General features: G+C 38.6%; 1 protein-coding gene across 1 annotated transcript in view; it reads left to right on the top strand.

Moving 5' to 3' along the window:
* Positions 1-13,916, top strand: part of LOC140268308 (phospholipid phosphatase-related protein type 4-like) — a 107,151-nt gene extending 93,235 nt beyond the window's left edge. Inside the window, exons 9-11 of the mRNA XM_072363110.1 lie at positions 4,125-4,740; positions 5,356-5,512; positions 5,727-13,916. Coding sequence (XP_072219211.1) covers positions 4,125-4,740; positions 5,356-5,512; positions 5,727-6,607 — 1,654 coding nt within the window. The 3' untranslated portion in view covers positions 6,608-13,916. The remainder of the gene's footprint in view (positions 1-4,124; positions 4,741-5,355; positions 5,513-5,726) is intronic.
* The last annotated feature ends 6,344 nt before the right edge of the window (positions 13,917-20,260 follow it).

Here is a 20,260-nt window from a genome sequence, read left to right as displayed (position 1 = left end):
TCATGTGGGAGATCTGAGTTCAAATCCCCTGCATGAAATGTACTATCTCCAGTAGGGGTCCTTAGGCAAGACCCCCTTACCCTATCCGAACACCTGTTAGTCCCTTTGGATAAAAGCACCTGTTAAATGCATAAACATAATTGTGTCAATATTTGTATTTTAATTTCCACTCTAAATTCTGGCCCTGCTCAGGTATCCACCGGGTCTCTCGCTCCACGTTGCAGAGCCTGGTCTTGGTCACACTGAGGATCAGAGTTTCCTCGTGGGCTTCACATAATGACCAAGCTCATCACAGGTCCAGCATGCTCCTGTGGGTCTTTGCACACCTGGTATGGTTCACTTAGGCCCCTCAAGGCTGATATAGATGTCACCCCCCTGAAGTCACTTGTTTTCACTTCCTTCATTCTTTGTGTGATGTTTATGGTCAGATTCACAGTCTTTGGCTCTCACTCTGAGAGTGCAACTGCGATCTGATCCCAGAAAAGCATTAAATTCAGTTCCAAATATTCTGTGGTTCAACATCCAATGACTGCTGGAAAAAATTTCAAAATATGAGTCCCCAAAACTGTACACACTGCTTCAGTGTCATTCACAATCAACTATTTGTCCATAAGAAGCTTGTTCTGCTCTCTCATCGATACTGAACAGAGGGGTGTTCCAAGAAGGGAAAGCCTTCTTTATTCATTTAAACCTATTGATACCTTATTACATCTCCGTCCCACATTTCACAATCACCCGACCTACACCCACCCAGGACCAGACTCAGAAAAATGGGGGACAGGTCCTTTCAGGCTGCTGCTCCACATTTACAATAACCGATAATGTAAAACAACCTTCTGGCTCACGTATTTCCATTAAGTTCATCATCTCCCTCAGGCTTCCCCAATGTTATCGGTGCACTAGACTGTACCCATGTACGTATCCAGGCCCCTGCTGGACCTGTGGAGGCTGACCACGTAAATCAAAAAATTTTTCCAGAACCTAAATGTACAGGTACTTATTGGGGATAATTGTCCATAGACTCTGAGCTGGATTTCTTATTTGGAAAAACACCACATCAACCCCTTTGAGTAATGCTGAGCAATGTTACATTAATGCCCTGTGAAACCAAGCACCTCATCATTGACTCCTATCCTCCATGCATACAGATGATCTGTGATGGAGTTCATTTAAGTTCCAACAATGAGGCTAAATGGCCGCGATCGGTTCATGATTCCAGGATCTTCCGAGCATCCTCACTGGCACAGAGGTTTGCACAAGGCGCGAGAATTTTACTTACCCAAAGGAGTGTACTTTTGAAGAAAGGTGTATATAGCATAGGCATAATTTTGGTAATCTAATGAGAGGTCAGGTGTAGAGGTCATTTTAAAGAATTTAAAGTGCTCGTCCTACTTTATTATAGATAGACATATTAGACACGTATTGCATCAAATTGTCAAGTCTTAACAGATGTATATCCTACCAACATTTCTTATTCTGCAGGAGAGTTCAATGGTGTCCTGCCGAGCATCTGCCACGGCTCCTAAAGTCCTCGGGTTGAAATTGAAATATAGGTTTGAAATGTTATATCTGGCAGAGAGTGAATATTTCTCAGTATAAAATCAGGATTGCACTTTACTACGTTTTGTAGTTGAAGTAAACTTTATTTGATTTTCAACTTTAAGTTACGGATGAATTAATCTTTCTTTTCCAATCAGAGCATCTCAGATCCTTGATTATTTAAAATGTTCTAAAATTTCTTTTCCCAGTTTGTAAATCTGGTTGAGTGGTATCTCTATGACTGTGAACACTGTTTTTATTACTAGCTCTCTGGTCCACTGTGGCTGTTTTTAAATGTGCTATAAAAATAAACCTTGACATGACTTGTTATGACTCAGACTCACTGCAGCTGCCTTTAAATTTCTCTAAGTTTACTTCTTCCTCAATATCAGCTTAGTTTGATGATTAAAAAGCATCTGCAGCTGAATGTTAGAATGAAAGGTGATCTCACTGAGCGAGAAGCAGAGGAGAAATATTTAGATCAGCTCTAAAACGATGGCTAAGATGCTTTAAGATGATAACAAGCTGTCTGACATCTGACTGTCTGGCCTTGCTGTTAAATCCTGATATTTTCACATGTATCACATGGTTTGACTGTCTGGTCTCAGAGCTGCTTCAGGTGGAAATTATAAAGTCTCTTTTGTTCAGACAGTTTTTCTGTGAAAGGAGCAAAGATTTGAAAAGCTCTGCCTGTTTATCTGAAATCTTCAGAACATCAATTATTCAAAAAAATTAAAGTAAAAAAAATAGTAAATCTTAATTCAGCAAGAAACTTGTACTAATGTCTAGTTTTGTTGTCTAATGTCTGTGTTCTTAGCTGGATTTATTTTGTACATTTTATTGCTTCTTATCTCTTCACTGTGATACTTGCATTGAGAAGCTGTTTTCAGATTATCCATGTACTTTGGTATCTCTCTTAATCATGTACAATCCGCCAGTCGGGTCGTGGGGGGGCTGTAGCCTATCCCAGCAGTCATCAGGTGAAAAGCGGGGTACACCCTGGACAGGTTCAATTCAATTCAATTTTATTTATATAGCGCCAGATTACAACAATTGTCATCTCAAGGCACTTAATTAATATTGTCCAATTCAAGCCAATTGGAATTCAATTCATTGTAATCATAATCCAATTAATTCATATAGAGCCACTTAAAAAACAATATCCTAGCTAAGGAAAGCAACAGATTGCACCGAAACTTGTCTTCAGTCCAATCTCCCGTCCTGAGCCTGAGGGACTGTGGAAAGGAACGACTCCCTTTAACAGGAAGAAACCTCTGGCAGAACCAGAACCAGGAAGGGTGGCCATCCGCCTCGACCAGCTGGGGTTTGAGAAGACAGAAAAGAGGGAAAAGAGGGGGGAAAAACACCATAACGCCATTCAAAGGATACCTGTTGGAACAGGGAAACACAAGTTAATAACCACAATAATGTCACATGTACATAAAATCATTTGAGAAATTAAACGGGGAAAAAGAGAGCAAAGTGAGGAAAGGTGGGACAGATGAGGCCCCCCAGCAGTCTAAGCCTATAGCAGCTTAACTATGGGATGTTTCAGGATTACCTGAGCCATCCCTAACTATAAGCTTTATCAAAAATTAAAGTTTTGTCTGGAGGAGACTTTCTGCTACAGATGTGCTCTCCCAGCTGGAAAGATGAGGGAGTGGGTGTGGGGGAACGGCTTTTTAGAGTAAGTAGGAGGCAGCATGTGACTCATAAATTACACTATGAAAATTGCTTTACATGTTGAGCACAATAGATGAGCCTTCTTCTGTGTATGTATGAGTACTGCATATATCTGTACCCATCCACTGTAATGGGGAGTGAGAAGAAAGCAGCATACAGATCAGCAGAAAGACAAACTTTCATCTCACTCACACACCCTTTAATGCACAGCAGCATTAATGCTATGGAATATTTGCAGTTACGGTAAATGGTAAACGGACTGTACTATACTAAATTGCATTGCTCTAGTCTTGTTGAGTGCTTAAAGCACTTTTACACGACAAGCCACATTCACATACACACTCACAGTGTTCCTATCACACACAGATGGATGCATCCAGTGTCTTGTCCATAGACTCTTCAGCATGTTGTCCGGGGAAGCCCAGAATCTAACCACAAATGTTTCGAGTTGCAGATAACTGCTTTGCCTCCCATACCACAGCCACCTTAAGCCGTTCATATATTGTCCCACATGCTGATGTTACAGAGATTGTACTAAGTTGGAAGTTGTGAATGTTGCAGACATTTGCATTCTCACATGCCACCAATTCAGAACATCTGCACAACATTTCAGGACTCCAGTGTTTTCACTGTAAGTGAAAAAAAATATATATATTCTTATCGTTTAAGACAATTAAAAAAGATGAACTGGTTATCAGCATGTATAAGTTATGTTTCTTCCTTAAAAATGCTTTGTATCAATCCTCTAGTGTGGCTGTTAATTTTAATTAAATATATTTTTATGTATTGCATATTACTAAAATGACTATGGTCAGCAGGGAGCATATGCAAACATGACATCAGTCTTGCCAGAGTCTTCTTTTTTCGTGTTGCTCCTATAGTTTCTTCTTCTTCTTTCTCAGGTCGCACGGAGGCTCCTCATTGGATGAGGTTCGCAATTCACGCCGTCATGCCTCCATTCATGCCTCAATGGACTCTACCCGATCAAAGCAGTTGCTTAGCCAATGGAAGAATAAGAATGACAACAGGAAGCTGTCCCTACAGGTGATGGATGGAATAAAGCCTGCCTCATCATCATCTCCTCAGAGGAACATGGAGTTACGTTGTTCCTCTGAGCCTTCTGCTATGGGCCTGGAGGCAGAGCTCCGCAGTGGAACCCATATGTCTAAAGCCACAGGCCAGGAAGCTGAAATGTGTGCTGGGGCTCATATTCCTGCTCAATACATAAAACTGGCAGCTAACTCTGTGCCTGTAGCCAATAATAATCACCTGGCACTGAATGGAAGCACTGGAATGGTTGCTGGAGCAAGAGTTTGTGTTCAATCCCGACCTGGATCCTCCCAGCTAGTTCATATTCCTGAGGAGGAAAATCCCACCAGCAAAGATCAGGAGAGTGAATCCGAGGATAGCATAATGGATGGAGGTGGGTCGGTGAGGGAAAAATGGCTAAGAGGAGCTGAGAAAAGCACACTTCCCTGCAGGCCACTCAGTGCTGGAGGACAGCCTCGTCTCATGCAGGTTAATAATTAATTTGTTTTAGCTTCTTAAATACCATCAATCCTCAATCTGTTGTCCATCTAAACAAAGCCAATCCCTTATTTCAGTTCATTCAAGTTATTTATTTTTCCAAGGACTGTTCAGTGAGCCAGAAAGCTTTTTGTAGCCTATTACTCATTTGATGATTTGTTGATATTTGTGTCTTAATCTTTACATTATTCTATACATAATGCCCAATATGTTTAATCTAAAATCGATTTTTGTTTTACAATTATGTCTTTATCAATCTTTGAGATGTACTGACCTGATCTCAATTACCAGATTAGGGTCTGTTCAAGGTGTTTTTCATTGATCAATGTCTCGTTCACTGAGTTCACATTACTTTGATTTTGTGTTGTTTTACAACCATTACATTGCTTTACAAGAAGTACGTAGCTAACTAACATAGAAATGCAGACATGCATTACAAAAGCTTTTTATCAGTATGTCAGTGATCATATACACGGAGCAGTAATTTGCCCACATAAATACAACAGATGGAATCTCCCTATTGCTGTTCAGTGTTAGTTGATACTTTAAGTATCTCAGCAACATTAGTAACTGTCCACATTTAATTGTACCTTTGTCATTTTTCAGGTAATAGCCTTATCCAAACAGCAAGGTCTCCTTCACTGTACTCGGTCAGAGGACAGTGGAAGTACTATCAGCTGCTCTGGGTCTATTCGGTACCGAGCTCTAACAGACCAAGATCCGTCACCACCAGCCTCTACCACTGGAGCAGTGGGAGGAAGAGGTCTGTACTACTCTTTCCATTATCAGATTCCATATAAAACAAATTTTTCTGAGATTATGTAAAATGTTTGCAAATATAACCATTGAATGTTGCAGAGAAATAGCCCAAAAATCAAGTTTAGGGAAATGTGTTTTTGATACAGTTAGAAGTGTGCTTTCAAGCTGACACAATGACAGCATAATTGTACTTAAGTGTACTTATCTTGCTATTTTAGGGGGATTGGAAAGAACTGGCAGTATAGTTCGAGTTGAAGCCCACCCAGAGTCTAGACAAAACAAGCCAGTGGTGAAACCTCCGAGCACTGATGGAAGTGGCTCCTGGCGATGGAAACCAACAGAACAACGAGCATCCCTTCGCCAGTCAACTTACACTCTCAATGACCTGAACAGACACACAGATAACTGTGATTCTCTGAGAGATGGTGGGTCAGTGGATGGGAAGAGGAGTGTGGTACGGACTGAATCGGATGGAGGGGGAGGAGGAGGAATGTACACCTGCCATCCACATATTGTGCACCCTTTGCACCCCCTACATCCAAATAATCCTAACAATTTCCAGCACCCCAGTTTTAGTCCTAACAATCCCAATAACCCAAATTTCAACAATGTTCACCCTAATTTCAACCCCAGCTCTACCAACTCCAACATGCCTTTCAGCCTTACTGCCACCTTTGCTTCTCCTTTTCACCCCCACCCTCAGGCTATTACTACTATCAGGGTCACCCCTGTGGAGGGAACAGCTGCGAGCAGTGATGGAGGCTCAGACTGCCAGTCATTGGCATCCTCCAGTCGTGAGTCGACTCTGAAGAGGAAGGGCAACAGCAACACTGTCCATGATATGGATCAAGGGCCCACACCTGAACTCCACAAAAACCATCGCCCCTGTGATGACAGCTACCACCTTGGCAACGAGAGCAACAACTATTTTCATGAAAACCTCCGAAGTTTTCAAGAAAACGCAACCCAACCCAATTACACCAACCGGCAGATGCAGAGCGTTTTTGGCCGTCCAAGTCCAACTCCTCCCCCTACCTTACCACGCCCCCTCCTGACTCATACCCCACCTCCTAATCTAGGGTTGGCCTATAAAGAGTGATGGTATTCAGTTCATCCATCTAAATGCTGTGTTTTTTGTTGTTTTTGTTTTTTGATTTTTGTTTTTTTTTAAAGAAAAGAAAAGAAAAAAAATCTCTTGACCAGTTTGAGATTACATTAGTTGTACGCTGGGACCAATATTTCAAACTCCAAAAGGGGGCCAAAAGTGATAGACAGTGGAGTTTAAACCATCTATTACCCAGGATGAACCATTATGGGAAAGCCAAAAACGTCTCATTCCCACCCTCAGTATCTCTAATGGCCAATTAGACTATAATATCTGGCAATTTGTGCCCACAAGCATCATAACTGGTTCTGTTTCCAGCTGAATACATTTTCTTACTATGTATTACAGGTTTATTAAGTCCAAATAGCAATAGGCTCCAGAATTATTTTGACTTATAGACCTTATATAGTTGCTTTATTCTCCAACTCATCCATGACTGAAAATTATAGTAAAGGCTCAATCTGTAAGGAGGCAATTTGAATCAGTGAGTTTTTATCTGCATACCTATTTTATCATGGACTGCTGGAAAGAGTTAATGACTTTTTGTAAATCTTAGAAAAACACTTTGTTTTCTTGGCACATGGACAATGGGCAAAATAGATTGATGACCATTTAAGTCAACTCATCAAGAGAAACTGCAGGGTTTGGTCCGTCCCATATTTTCTTGGCAACGAGGGTGGTTTCAGGCCAATGACTGTTGTCATTTATAGATACATATTCCCGTTTTCATACTGTCATTAATTACACTTTAAGGTTGGAGTGTAAACATATACACTTACACAAAGCCTACAACTATTGTGTGTTTGAACATATGTGAGGCCACAAGGGAAGTCAAGCCTGTTGTTATAGTTACACCTGGACTATAGTGCAGGGTGCTATCTGGGCAATGCTGTAGGTCATGATGGTGTTGTTAATGTGTTGGCTAAGACTAATATTGTGGGGGATATATTGTGTTGAAATATGTTGTTAAACAAATATTCCTTTCTTTTCCCTTTACACACTGCATTTAAATGGTATGCAGTATGTCAATTTTCCTTACTGTGTCATTGGTGCATTGTACATGCAGCATGTACATCTGAAAAACAAAAAAATACATACTTATAGACCAAAGACAGAAGAAAATTAAACATTTTGGGTTTTTATTGTTTGGATTATTTCATGATTCATAATTTTAGTGTTATGGGTATGACATTACATCATTAGGGCAGCAATCAGGAAAAACTATATAATTTTTGAGACCACTTGTAATACTGTAATACTGCTATTTGACTGTATTGATGATTTTACAAAATGTTGAAATTACAAAATCCAAAGTTATTTAAACTAAAGTTAATCAAAGTCTAATTGTACAAAGATAGTATAAATACACGTTTTCAAAAGTTGTTTCAAGTAAAAAATGAAAGAATCAGATACATTTTCAGTTGATATTGTTGACATTAGAGGATGTAATGCACCCATCTTACAAGACAGATTATTGCAACAAAAATGTGAAGTTTGCTAAACTGTTGCAGTTCAACTAGATTTATTTGGAAGTATTACAAATTAAAGGTAGAATCTTACAGTTAAAGGTTGTACGGTAATGCCCAAGAATCATATCCTAATTTTAAGAAGAAATCAGAACATTACAAGTAATGTAATAGTTAATTATAGAATGTCATCGTAACTAGAAACTAAAGTTATTGAAAATAAAATGTGATATAGTAAGATAATCTTAGAAGTTTAGGTTATTGCAGAAAAATACATAATTTTGGTAAAAAGAAGTCAGTTTTTCTAAACTGTTATGTTTCATGAATGTTGTATGGATGTTTGTATAAATTAGCATTGCTCTACTTTCCACAAAGAGGCTTTTTTTTGCCTCCATAATCCAAAATAGGGGGCAATTTTTTAAATTGTATGACACTGGATCAGCAACAATCTTTGGACATGCTTGTACTGTCCTTCACTGCTTGCTGCAGTAAAATGCTAACATTAAAGTTGTACAATATTTCTATTTTTATCTTTGAAATATAAAATGATGACTTTGTTTAATTACATTGTGATTTTTCTTCAACATAATGTGGGTGTTGCAAGTTATATTGTAATAATGATTTAATTAGTTTAAAATTCCCCCATCCCCTTAGCACCCCTTACCCTATTACTGGTACTCTCAAATACCGTTGTATTGTTGGAGTACAAAGGCTGACTCTAACTTTGCTGTAGTGTTTTGCGTGTGTGGTTAAACTCATCAAGTGCAAATAATTTTTATGTTTCAACTTCATTAATATAGTTTATGTGCAAGTGCTAGTGACTGGCTATTTAATAAATATTAGTTGTTTTTATATTGTTTGATTAACTTTGTGCCAAAGTGCCATCAAATGAAAAGAATTGTGGCTGTGGGCTAGTCTCATATAGAAGCATTATATTAGCAGAGGATTGTAGTAAAGAACTCTCAACAGACTTTTTTTGTACATTTCAGCGGAAATATGGAGATAGTTTAGTTTGGATGGTATAAAATTTAAGTTACTGAAGCTTAATGACTTTGTAAAAATGATAGCAGAATACAGTGTTTCTTTACAGCTTCTGTTTTATAGATATTTAAACAGCGAGCATGTATATTTCTGTACATTTTTGCTTCTGCAACAATGCAATGTGCTATTGAATTTGTAGGTGTAGGGCCATGAAGATTAAGCTAATAACAGTGCTTTCAAGCAAAAACCATGATCAGTCAAAAATAAAAACTGACTGTTTGATGAGAAGGATTTCAGAGTTTTAGTGGCCATTTTTTAAATAACCACTGTGCATAGTTATTGTGTTGCTATACAAATTCATTATTAGCAAGGAGTTACAGCAAAGAACAAACATAACAAGGTTTAAAGTGGTATAAAAGTTGTAAAGACCTTGTCATAATATGATTTAATGGTCCTGTTGTGATATTTACTTTTTGATGACTTGACAAAGCAGTGTGAGAGGGATTTATTTCAAGTAATGTTGCTATTAGGCTGACCACTTTGAATACAACTGCATGTAAAGGATAATCTTGAAAATTAAATAATCACGATAATTTTTATTTTCGTAGGACAGAATCAAAGAAAAGAAGCAATTATGGATTTTTCTTACAGCTGCAGTAGTTGGAGCCTCTGAGATTCTTGTACAGTTAGGTTATTCTAGTCAAACTTTAGCTGGCAGTGTTTTGATTAATGAAGAGAGTACTTTGATATATAGAGAATATTTTCTGTTAAGTTAGTTTGTATGTATTCTAGATTTGCCATTTGTTACTTGCCAGAAACTTTGTGGCTGTGCCATAAAAAGGAAGCATAGTCACTGGTTCAAAGACCATTTAAGGTTTTCATGGTTAGAAAGTTTTTATACAACAGTTTTATCTATTGTACCCATATTTTATTTATTCAGACCAGACTAAGAAGTAGTTGTGATGTGTTTTGGACAAAGGGGCATGGACCAGCATTAAATGTTGGCAATATTCAATACAGCCAGAGCTGAACAATTCTGTTTCAATCCAAATTGTGTTTTAAGAGTGCTATTTTCAAGTTAAATCAAATTGAATTGTGTTCCTTGTTTGATTTTAGTGATACAAGAAAACATTTTTTTCTGTTATTTTTCTTTCAAAGCACACATCTCTCGACACTACCATTAGTGATGAGCAGTAGAATGTTTATTTGAGTAGTTTGAAATGTCTGACTCAGCAGGAAAATTCAACTGAGCAGTATTTTTCCACATAGATAAATAAAGATTATAGGTATTATTTTACTTCCTGGACTCAATGTGGATTTGTGTAAGATCCCCTTTGGATGGGATAAGCATACGCTTGTGTGTCATATTGGTCTATAAAATTCTGACGCATTTCGACATACAAGCCTTCCTCATTTATAGTGGACTTCCATTGATAGGAATCCTCAACTTTTAAAATGAAATTTTCCACCAGTAGCACCCTACTTCTGGAAATCTCAAAAATGGGTGAATGAACACAAATACACTAAGAGAAGGGTATCACCTAAGACGCCATTAAGTTTGTTTGACTCTATGAGGATGACTTGTCTGCTGAAACACATCAGCATTTTTATGGGTCAGTATGACTATGTCGTGGAAATAAAGGGATTTTAAAGTGGTTCTAAAGAAGAGAGCATTGGAGCTTTTTAACATTTGAGGATCATAGATGAACTGAGTTGGATAAGTAGAAGATGTGCATATTATGTAAGTCTGAAGACTGTGTCAGTTTGCAACTTCTAACAAGATTTTTTGATCATTTTACACATCCAAGAAATCCTTTCAGGGGCCTACACTTAACTGAATCTGATTTACCTTCTTGAAAAAATTGATTTTCTTTTGACACAAAAATGAAGGCTACATGTATGCTCTTAATCTTAAAAAAACAACAACTAAGAAATCAAATTTCTTTGAGACTATGTCCACAGATATGTTATTATGCTGTACAATACATGTAATAATTGAGGAAGAGTTGTAGATTATCACAGCATATTTCCATTTTCTGGACATTGTCTGGTCTTTAGCATGACTATGTTTTACTGAATAATGTCATACATCATAATTGGAAAAGAAAGTATCCACATGCATGCAGAAATATGAACTGTAATCAAATGCATTTTTTAAAAATCTTGTTGTTGTAAAAGGCACAATGAGGGATAATAATTCCAGATAAATACTGAGTACAAGAATCTGTACAAATACTTGAAAGTGAATAGCTTAGTTTCAAGGCATACATGTGTATAATTTTATACATTAGTAGAAGGACAGTTGTTTTAACTGAATAAAAAATTTCCCCGGTTTTAACAGCTACAGTGTAATGTAAATCAGAAATCAGTTGTAGAGGAAACACTCAGTTGTCAAAGCATACCGATCATGATTTATTATGTGATGTCAAATGCGATTATGAAAAGTCTCGTAGCCTTGGTTGTGACGGTATTTTTAACCTTTCCATTTGAGAAGCAACACGATTACTGAATTTTGAGTTTCTAACACTGTTAAACTTGAAATTAGTGCTACAATGAGGGATGATATGAGAATTCTGAAAGCACAACTCAAATAATTCAGAATCATAAGATCACTGTGAGAATTGAACTTCGGCCCAAACATACCACCCTCTGCCTGAATCTCTGCTGACATGTAACTCGAGTAAGAAGATGACCACTACAACCTCTGTGTCCAGTGTATTTGTGGACACCAACATGGTGTTCCTCATATCTCATATTCATTGACTTAGTGAGCCTTTTCATTACATAATGTGGTACCTGATCTTTGCAGATACAAAAGAATGAGGTTTGGCAGCCATGTCTTGAAGGTTTAATCTGCTTGCACCTACACACTTGGCCTTCTGATACTACCTTTTCTTCTGCATTTAATGGCATGCTGGTTGAAACAATTCTGTGTGGTAATAGGTTTAACCAGATGATGGACATTTATCCTAAAATGCCAGAAAACACTAAGATTTAAATTACTTAAAGACAATTGAATTACTTCCATATTTCTAAAAACCTATGATTTTAGTCTTTTACCTAATATTTATTGATAAGACACAGTATATAGATATCTTTTTTTTGTCTACGTGAACTATAAGCTTTTATATATACTTGCTAAATTTGATATGTATTACCATGACAACTGTGTGCACTCATTTGAGTGAACAGTCTTTATACTTTACAATCAGGCCTATAATGAGCCAAGACATAAATGTCATATTTTATCATAATCTTGGAAACCTGTTGCATTCTACAACTGTTGTTTTAGGGCCTCAAGAGCTGTCGGATATGACTAAACTGGTGCCAGTTTGAGTTCAGTTAATTTTTTTCAACAAATTTTCAACAACTTTGTGGGGGGTCATCTCTTAAATGTTATTTTGATCTTATTGATATAGTGACCCATTACAACAGCTAAGCACATGGATGAACTGCTCATCTTAGTAACTAGCTTTGGCAGATTATCAGGGGGGGTTTATGGTCTCGCTGGGATATTTGAAAGGTTAAAAGATAGTCCACGCTAGTTGTTAAAAACGATGGCACTTTGTTTTCTTTCTTTTTTTTTTTGTTGTTTTGATGCTATAAATTTGTCTCATTGGATTTTTGGTGTAGGTTTATGTATGGTTTCTATTTTTTCTATCACATTTATAATCAGTTAAAGATATGAGCTAATAGCTGGTTATATGACAGATAATGGTATTGCTTTCTAGTTTCTATCGCGCCAAATAAACATTTGTGGCTTCATACGCAATAGTATGTTGTGTATGAGAACCCAGACTAAATGTTTGAGTTGATAGCTGGGTGGAAATGCAAGTCTTGCCAAATCTGCCTGAATTCATCACAAACCGCTGTATAGGCTATAGGCCATTGATATAGTCTTAAATTGATGAAGAAGACTGCCTTTTTTATGTAATAATATAGCTCTTTCTGTTAGGTTTCAGTAGACGAAACCCAGGCCTGACATTTGTTTAGTGTGCAAGACTTACTTACAGTACAATTTATCAGAAAATTATTCTTGAAAATGCTGCTGTCACATTAGAACCTTGGTAGTACAGGGACAGTGTTATTATTCTCATTGTTCTTTTGTTCTCAACCCTGATCACGTGTACACAAATCAGTTTATTCTGAAAGCTAGCTAGTCATGAGAAGTTCTATTTTCTTTTTTAAGTACTGTATAAGACTTTTACCTTGGAAGTTTGGGACCTGATCATCAATCAAAGTTCTAGATTATACAATAAATGTATGGAACATTAATATGTACCTCAACAAATGGTTTCACAGGTACTATATTTCTTGTTAATTCTAGTCTTCTCTGTAAGCAGCATTGTGAATGATAAAATATCTAAAATTTCTAAAAGAAATGTCATGTTTTGCGGACAAAATTCAGTTCAGATTCAGTAATATTTATATATACTTGTAACTGAATTGTACAAATCATTCTCAGCATGTTTTTATGCTTATAAGTAATATTAAACAATATACATTCCAGCATGCTCTATCTGAAGGTATAATACATTCACAAAAGAAAAATGTTTACTTCGAGATTATCTTTTTAATCCACAGACAATGGTAACTGAAACTTAAATATTTTATGACACTGAGGCAGGTTGGGAAGTGTTCCGATACCAATTCCATTTATTTTTTGTACATTCTCAGAATTATGAGGTAGTTATTTTTATTTATTTTTTGTTAACTGCAGAGTGGTTGCCTGAACAGTTTTAATAATTTACTTGTGTGACATTTGAACTGACCCTGAACACATATTCCAGTGACAGTGTACTGACAGTGACAGACATCTTAAAGTTTCTGTTTTGATGTAGTGTTTCTGTAATAGAATAAAGGTTTAATATCTAACTGCCTGTTTTTCTCAGTTCTTACCTTTACTATTGCTCAGAAAACATACCAGAAGACAAAAAAAAAGTCAGTATTTGTTGACCCTGATGTACAACAACCACCGCAGCTGCACTGTTTAACCTCAACTGTTAAGCCATTAATTCTCTTCACGGGTTTATTATGTGGAGAATTTCAAACATTACACATGCTTAACTGCTTCTCTCTGCGGTTGTACTCCTCACAACAAGAACCAAGTCTTTGACGGTGGAAGATATTTTATCTGATGAAGCACTCCATCTTTCTGGTATTCAGTAAAATTCAACAAATAATTTATGCTTACATACATTATCTCAGGGAATTTTACATTAAGAAAACAATATTTGATTTCCTTGAGGTGAGCAACTCACAATACTGGGAAGAAACAACACACTTTCAAGAGGATTTCAACTCCATTCAGTTTTATTCATATAACACCAAATCACAAATATCATCTCAAGGCATTTCAGAAATATAGTCCAATTCAGGTCAATTAGAATCAAATTCATTGTAATACAATCACAATCCAATAATGTAAAATTAATTAACGTCCAAAATGGTTCAATTCATACAGAGACAATTAGGAAACAAAACAGATTGCACTGACACTGCACTTCGATTCAGTCCCCTATCCTGAGCATAAACAAGATGATAGTAAAAAGAAAAAACTGTTATGGGGCTCCGGTTTCTGATGTGTTATTCCCCTTTTCCCTTGTGTGCGTTGTTCTGTCTCCCTCTGCTGAGGGCCTGTGTGAGTGCCCAGTGTGGGTGTAGGCATGACAGCTCTCTGCTCCAGCAGGTTCTCTTGGCACAGTTGCTCTCCATCAATTCATCAGCTCAGCAATTTATCTACCCTGGTCTCACTGCCACTGATTACCAGATTGTTGCAATCCTTCAAGTTGTTCTTGAGAGAAAGTCCGTCTGGAGACCTGTTGCCTCGAACCTCAGAGCCTTTGCTGTCATCCCGGAAAATTCAAACCAAGTGACACCTGTGCACATCAGCACGGAGAAGTCTTCTGAAAAACACTCACCTTGTGTGTCTTCAACATCCTTACCTTCTGGAATGTATGCTGGTCTGCCTTCTCCATGAAGAATTCCAATAACCTGAAACCTTGCCTGTTTGCCCGCTCGCTGAAACCAAGATGCCACAAAAACACAGACCCCCCCAAGACACTGAACCCACGTTGCCTACCAATGCATCCATCGGTGTATTACTGTGTGTGAATGTAGTAGGAAGCACTGTGTCGCTCTCTCTGGACTAAGACATGCTGTGTGAGTGAATGGGTGAATGTGTCATGTATACAAGCACTATGCAAGTACAGTCCATTTACCATTCCACAAGAGAGGTGCCTAATAACTGAAGGCTATGCCTTCCATTTGTAATGTAAAATTAATTCTTATATGCATTGTATTGAGTGTTACTGTGTATGACCTGCAAATGACCGAGCTGCAAGGTACCACCCTGTCCTGATTTTCTGAAATCCCTCATTACAATGATGGGCTTGTTATAATGAGATAGTTACACTTTAAGGGGGACAGGGCTAAAGAGAGATGACGTGATAAGTGGACAATATAACTGTGTTTTTACCTCAGTGGTCAGAGCAACTCTGTATTTTGTACCGTGTTGTTCTCTCTTGCAAGATATTATTATTAAAGCCTCTTATCTCCTCAGAAGAAAATAACTGACTCTGTGCATTACTGAAATTTCCACCACAATTTTGGCATCACAAACAGGATCCCTCGGCTGATGTCTCTGGACTGGACCGCAGTGCATGGCCAGCCTGGACTGAAGTAGCTGTTCTAGCCTCATACCTCCAAGGCCTTTTCGGAGAAAGAGGACTGGCAGGTCCGTTTCCTGAATACCAGCGCTGGGATCATTTTTGAAATATGATAGTCTGAGGCGGTAAGATTGCTTTATATTTTTATTTTTAATAAAAGAGGGTTTCCCGGTTGTGTCATTGGTGAGACAGAGATTTCACAGGTAAGTGAAATGTTTGAAGCAGTTCAAAGTAGTGTGACTGATGTACTCTGAAGAAGTGTGTGTACAGATTAAGGTCCTCATTGGACACGTCCTTTGAGTGAAGGAATATATTCCCCCATTCCAAGTCCGAGAATGGGAAACAGTAGGTCTCAGACTTTTGACCCTCCCGGGGGACCTAAGTATGATGAAGTGAAAAAGAAATATGGTCTAGAGAGTGTAAAATGGACTAGATATTGGCTAGAAAATTGGGGTTTTCCACCTGAAGGTTCTTTTAGTATGTTAGAAATAAGAAAATTTGAAGAAAAGTTTTGCAAATATGAGAAAGAGATGAAGAAGAAATAGAAAGAGGTTAAATATTGGGAGCAGTTGGAGGAATGTAAGAAAGGTATAGAATGTTGAGAAAAAAGAAAGGGTATTAAGATAAAGAAAGAAAAATGCCGGACCAAGACCTGGACGCCTGCAGCAACAACACAACATCAGTTACATCAGTCTGATGATGAGGAAAAGGAAGAAGTTTGGTTCACCAGCGTACCTGCCAAAGACCTTTTAATGCAAGTGACAAAAATCCTTTCCCCTCAATCTGGACTTCTAAACGTGAAGTCCTGGAGATAAACGTGAGAGAAAACAAAACCAGATCCAAACCATGGCTATGGTTAAAGTTGCTGGTCCCACTGGACCATTACTGGTTTATCGACCCTGGACTGAGACTGACATCATGGAAGCATCACAATGCTTACCGGATCCAGAGAATTCTGGACCCCGTTTCGTTGAGTTGCGAGATTTCTGCGCACAATTCCGCCCGACTGGGGTTGAATTGCGTCGCATATTGGCAAAAAAGTTCAAACTGACCGACCTCTGCAAAATAGAGGCCAGTTTGCCACAACCGGACTTGCGACCTACCAACAGTGAACGAGGACATAATGATAACGTTTAATATGAAGCAGCCATCCAAAGACTGTGTCAAGCCATCGCCACTCAATTTCCAACCAAAATCAATATGTCTCACATCTACACCTGCAAACAGAAACACGGTGAAGGGACTGATTTTTGTACACCGCATCCTTGAGGAAGTCAGCAAGCACAGCGGTCATCAGAGACCAAGGGATTTGGGTAATGAACCAGGACCATGGGAGAGTATTGCATGCGATGCAATAATTAAAGGCCTCATGCCAGATGTCGCCACTGAAGTAAAGAACATTTACGTGGGATGGTGTGAGGGACGTGGACGTGGGAAAGGAGGTCAAAAACTGGACACAAGAAGGACTGTCCACAGCTGAGAAGTGATAAAATCGAGCAAAAGGCTGACTGAGGGTGGGAGGCAGGTTCCAGACGTCATGTGCCACACACACATTTTTCCTGCTCTGTGCAATGAAGAAACGCTTGCCGACTGTGATTCACGTAGTAAAGCTTTGCATGCTATTTCCGTCCAAGAGCAAAGATATTTACCTCAGCTAATAGGAACTTATGTTCATTTAACATCTGAAGCCTACAAGGCTTTTCCAACTTTTCAGCTTATTGTTAAGGGGAAAAAAGTAACATTTAGGGTTGACTCTGGGGCCTCATGACCCACTGCCCTGCATGTTTTCGATGTTTCCCTCCTCCACCACACCTGATTCAAATGAATGACTACTTATCATGCCACTGCAGAGCTTGATGACGAGCTGATCTAAATATCTAAATAGCTTCAGAAGGACACCGACTTTTGCCAAACTGTTCTCGGTGAGTAGATGAATGTATTTCATGCCAGAAATAAGGTTTAAAAATACCAGAGTTCCCCTTTAAAGCATCTTATCTCCTCATAAGAAAATAACTGACTCTATGCATTTCTTAAATTTACACCACACATTCTACCTTTAAACATTCTACCTCTAAACTCTAGGAACCACAAATTGTCATGACTATGCCTGGCTGTGGTGTTTGGGTGTGTTGAGTTACAGGTTGGGTTGAGCAGGATGCAGTTTTCCTCTGGTTGGAGTCTGGCCGGCTCCTGCATACACATCTGTTCTCCATCTACCCTTGTTAAGAGACCTTAAGGACTTTTGCTGGATTATCTTCATGTTCCATGTGATAATCAAGTCTTCTCCGAGTTTCTTTTGCATTCTAGATAAGAGTTACTTACCTGTTAATCCTGCTTCCTCAGTATTCCCTGCTTTCTGGTTTTATTCGCTTTCCATGGTTCAACTTGCTTCTAGCTCTTCAAGTCATTTTCCTGTAAACAACCTGCACTGGATCTACTTACCCCCTGCTCACCCTGATGCTTCTCCAGCCTTGTCCAGTGTTCAGTCGCCACAGCCTCCCCCAAAAATTCCACCTTCATTAAACTAAGTAAGGAAAATCAATATTACAAAGACATTCTGGATTCAAGTTTGACAAAGACCAATTACTATATCCGTCTTTCATGGACTCAACTTCCTGTTTGGATTTCCCTTCTACTCTCTGAGCATATTCATCTGTGAAAGAATAAACTCTTTTATAACATTTCTTGAGTCTGCTTTGGAGTCTGTTTAACTAAGGCTTTTCGAGCGATGAAACAAATAGACCTGCAGTCCTGGGCCTCTTGTTTTGTTAGTGAGATCAGAGAAGCTGCTGAGCAGGGCAAGAAATTCTTTTGTATTTGTTTTTTTGTTATTTAAAGTAGAGATGGTGTCAACATCATAATAATAGACAATGATAGAGACGGTCCTACAAGGTTTCTCACAGTAGTGGATGTAAAGGTAATGCCATTCAAGGCAAGAAAATGAGCAGTTTTTTCCAGAAGGGTAGAATTTGTGTTTCATTTTTAATTTTGCCTAAATGTAAAAGTAGGACATTTCAGGTCATCCAGGCTATTACGTAATCAAGACATTCTTATTCTACCGAGAGTTATGCACAAATACGGATTTTGCTATAAAATGAATTCCTTCTATCAAACTTACCAAAAAAATGCGTGTCCTTCTTACTTACCCACTTCTGATCAAGTTTCAACAATAAACAACGTTGTATTACTTGGTTTGATAAAGAACAACACTTAATCTTCAGCAATCTTGCCATATCCATATGGCTCATTCATTCATTCCTGTTGTCTCCGGCTGGCGTAGAATGTTTCATATAACCAAACAGCACCGCAACTTTAATGACCTCCGCTCTCTAAAACATACTTCACTCTGTGACACTCCCTTGTCTGTGGGGTTGTCAATGCTACTGTGGTAAATCAGGGATGATTGCCTTCAGACAGCCTATGTGTAAATAATGCAGGAAGAACTCTGCTGACACAGACTTGATTGAACACAAACCTTTATTGCCAACCATGTGTGTCTCAGAATTACAGAATGATGCATCAAATCTGGAGAGATCTTCCAAGCCAAGTCCCCGTCACCAGGCGCATAGCCAGAAGATAATGTATACATCTGTAGTGAGGTTTCCCTGGATGCCTTCAAACCTTTGGAATGTGTTTTCCTCCAAATGTCCATATTTGACTAGATGCATTTCTTACTTACACACACACACTTTTTTCTGATGCTCTTTTCGAACATCTCTTAAGTATTAGACACCTCACTTACCCGGCTGCACTTTCAACCAACCACACATTCTCCTACACCTCTCGTACATCTGGGTAAGGTGGTGGAACGAGCCTGCTCATTACCAACAAGTGGAAATACACCCAACTGCTACCCAAAGCTAAATACAACACTTTTGAATACCATGCCATCTTGGTAACTGCACCAGTTACCTTCATGATTGTCGTATATCGCCCACCAGGAACACTCGATTACTTTGTAGATGAACTAGGCACCTGGCTCTCTTCCATCCCTGAGAATGACTGCCCCATAATGGTCCTTGGTGATATGAATATCCACTTTGACATTCCTAACTCTTCAGATTTTCTGTCATTAATGCACTTGTTTGAACTACAACTGCTCAGCAGTCCTCCGACTCACAAAGCTGGCAAAAAGCCAGACCTCATTTTCACAAGAAACTGTGCCACAGAGGCCCTATCTGTCACACCTCTGCAGTTCTCTGACCATTTCATTCACTTCAGAGTGAGTCTCCCAGGAAGACCCTCTGCTTCCACCCCTTTGGTTTCCTACCGTCGCAACCTCCACAACCTGTCACCCACCCACTTCTCCTCCCTTGTTGCCTCTGCTCTTCCAACCTCCAACACATTCTCCTCCCTTCAGGTTAATGAGGTGTCACGACCAGGCTTGTGAGCCATGACAAAAAGTGGAGAACATACACTTTTAAAGTAACTTTAAACTGAAAATTACTTTATTAATTTATAAGTACAACCCAAAATCACATAATAAAGAAGTCTGTAATCTGTAAAGTCAGTAATGTATGCAAGGATGTACG

The sequence above is a fragment of the Leuresthes tenuis genome, unplaced genomic scaffold (genome assembly GCF_036924035.1).
Source record: "Leuresthes tenuis unplaced genomic scaffold, fLeuTen1.0.hap1 SCAF_14, whole genome shotgun sequence".
In the NCBI taxonomy this organism is placed as follows: Eukaryota; Metazoa; Chordata; class Actinopteri; order Atheriniformes; family Atherinopsidae; genus Leuresthes; species Leuresthes tenuis.
The sequence above is the reverse complement of the archived record's forward strand: the minus strand, read 5'-3'. Positions and strand labels throughout refer to the sequence as shown.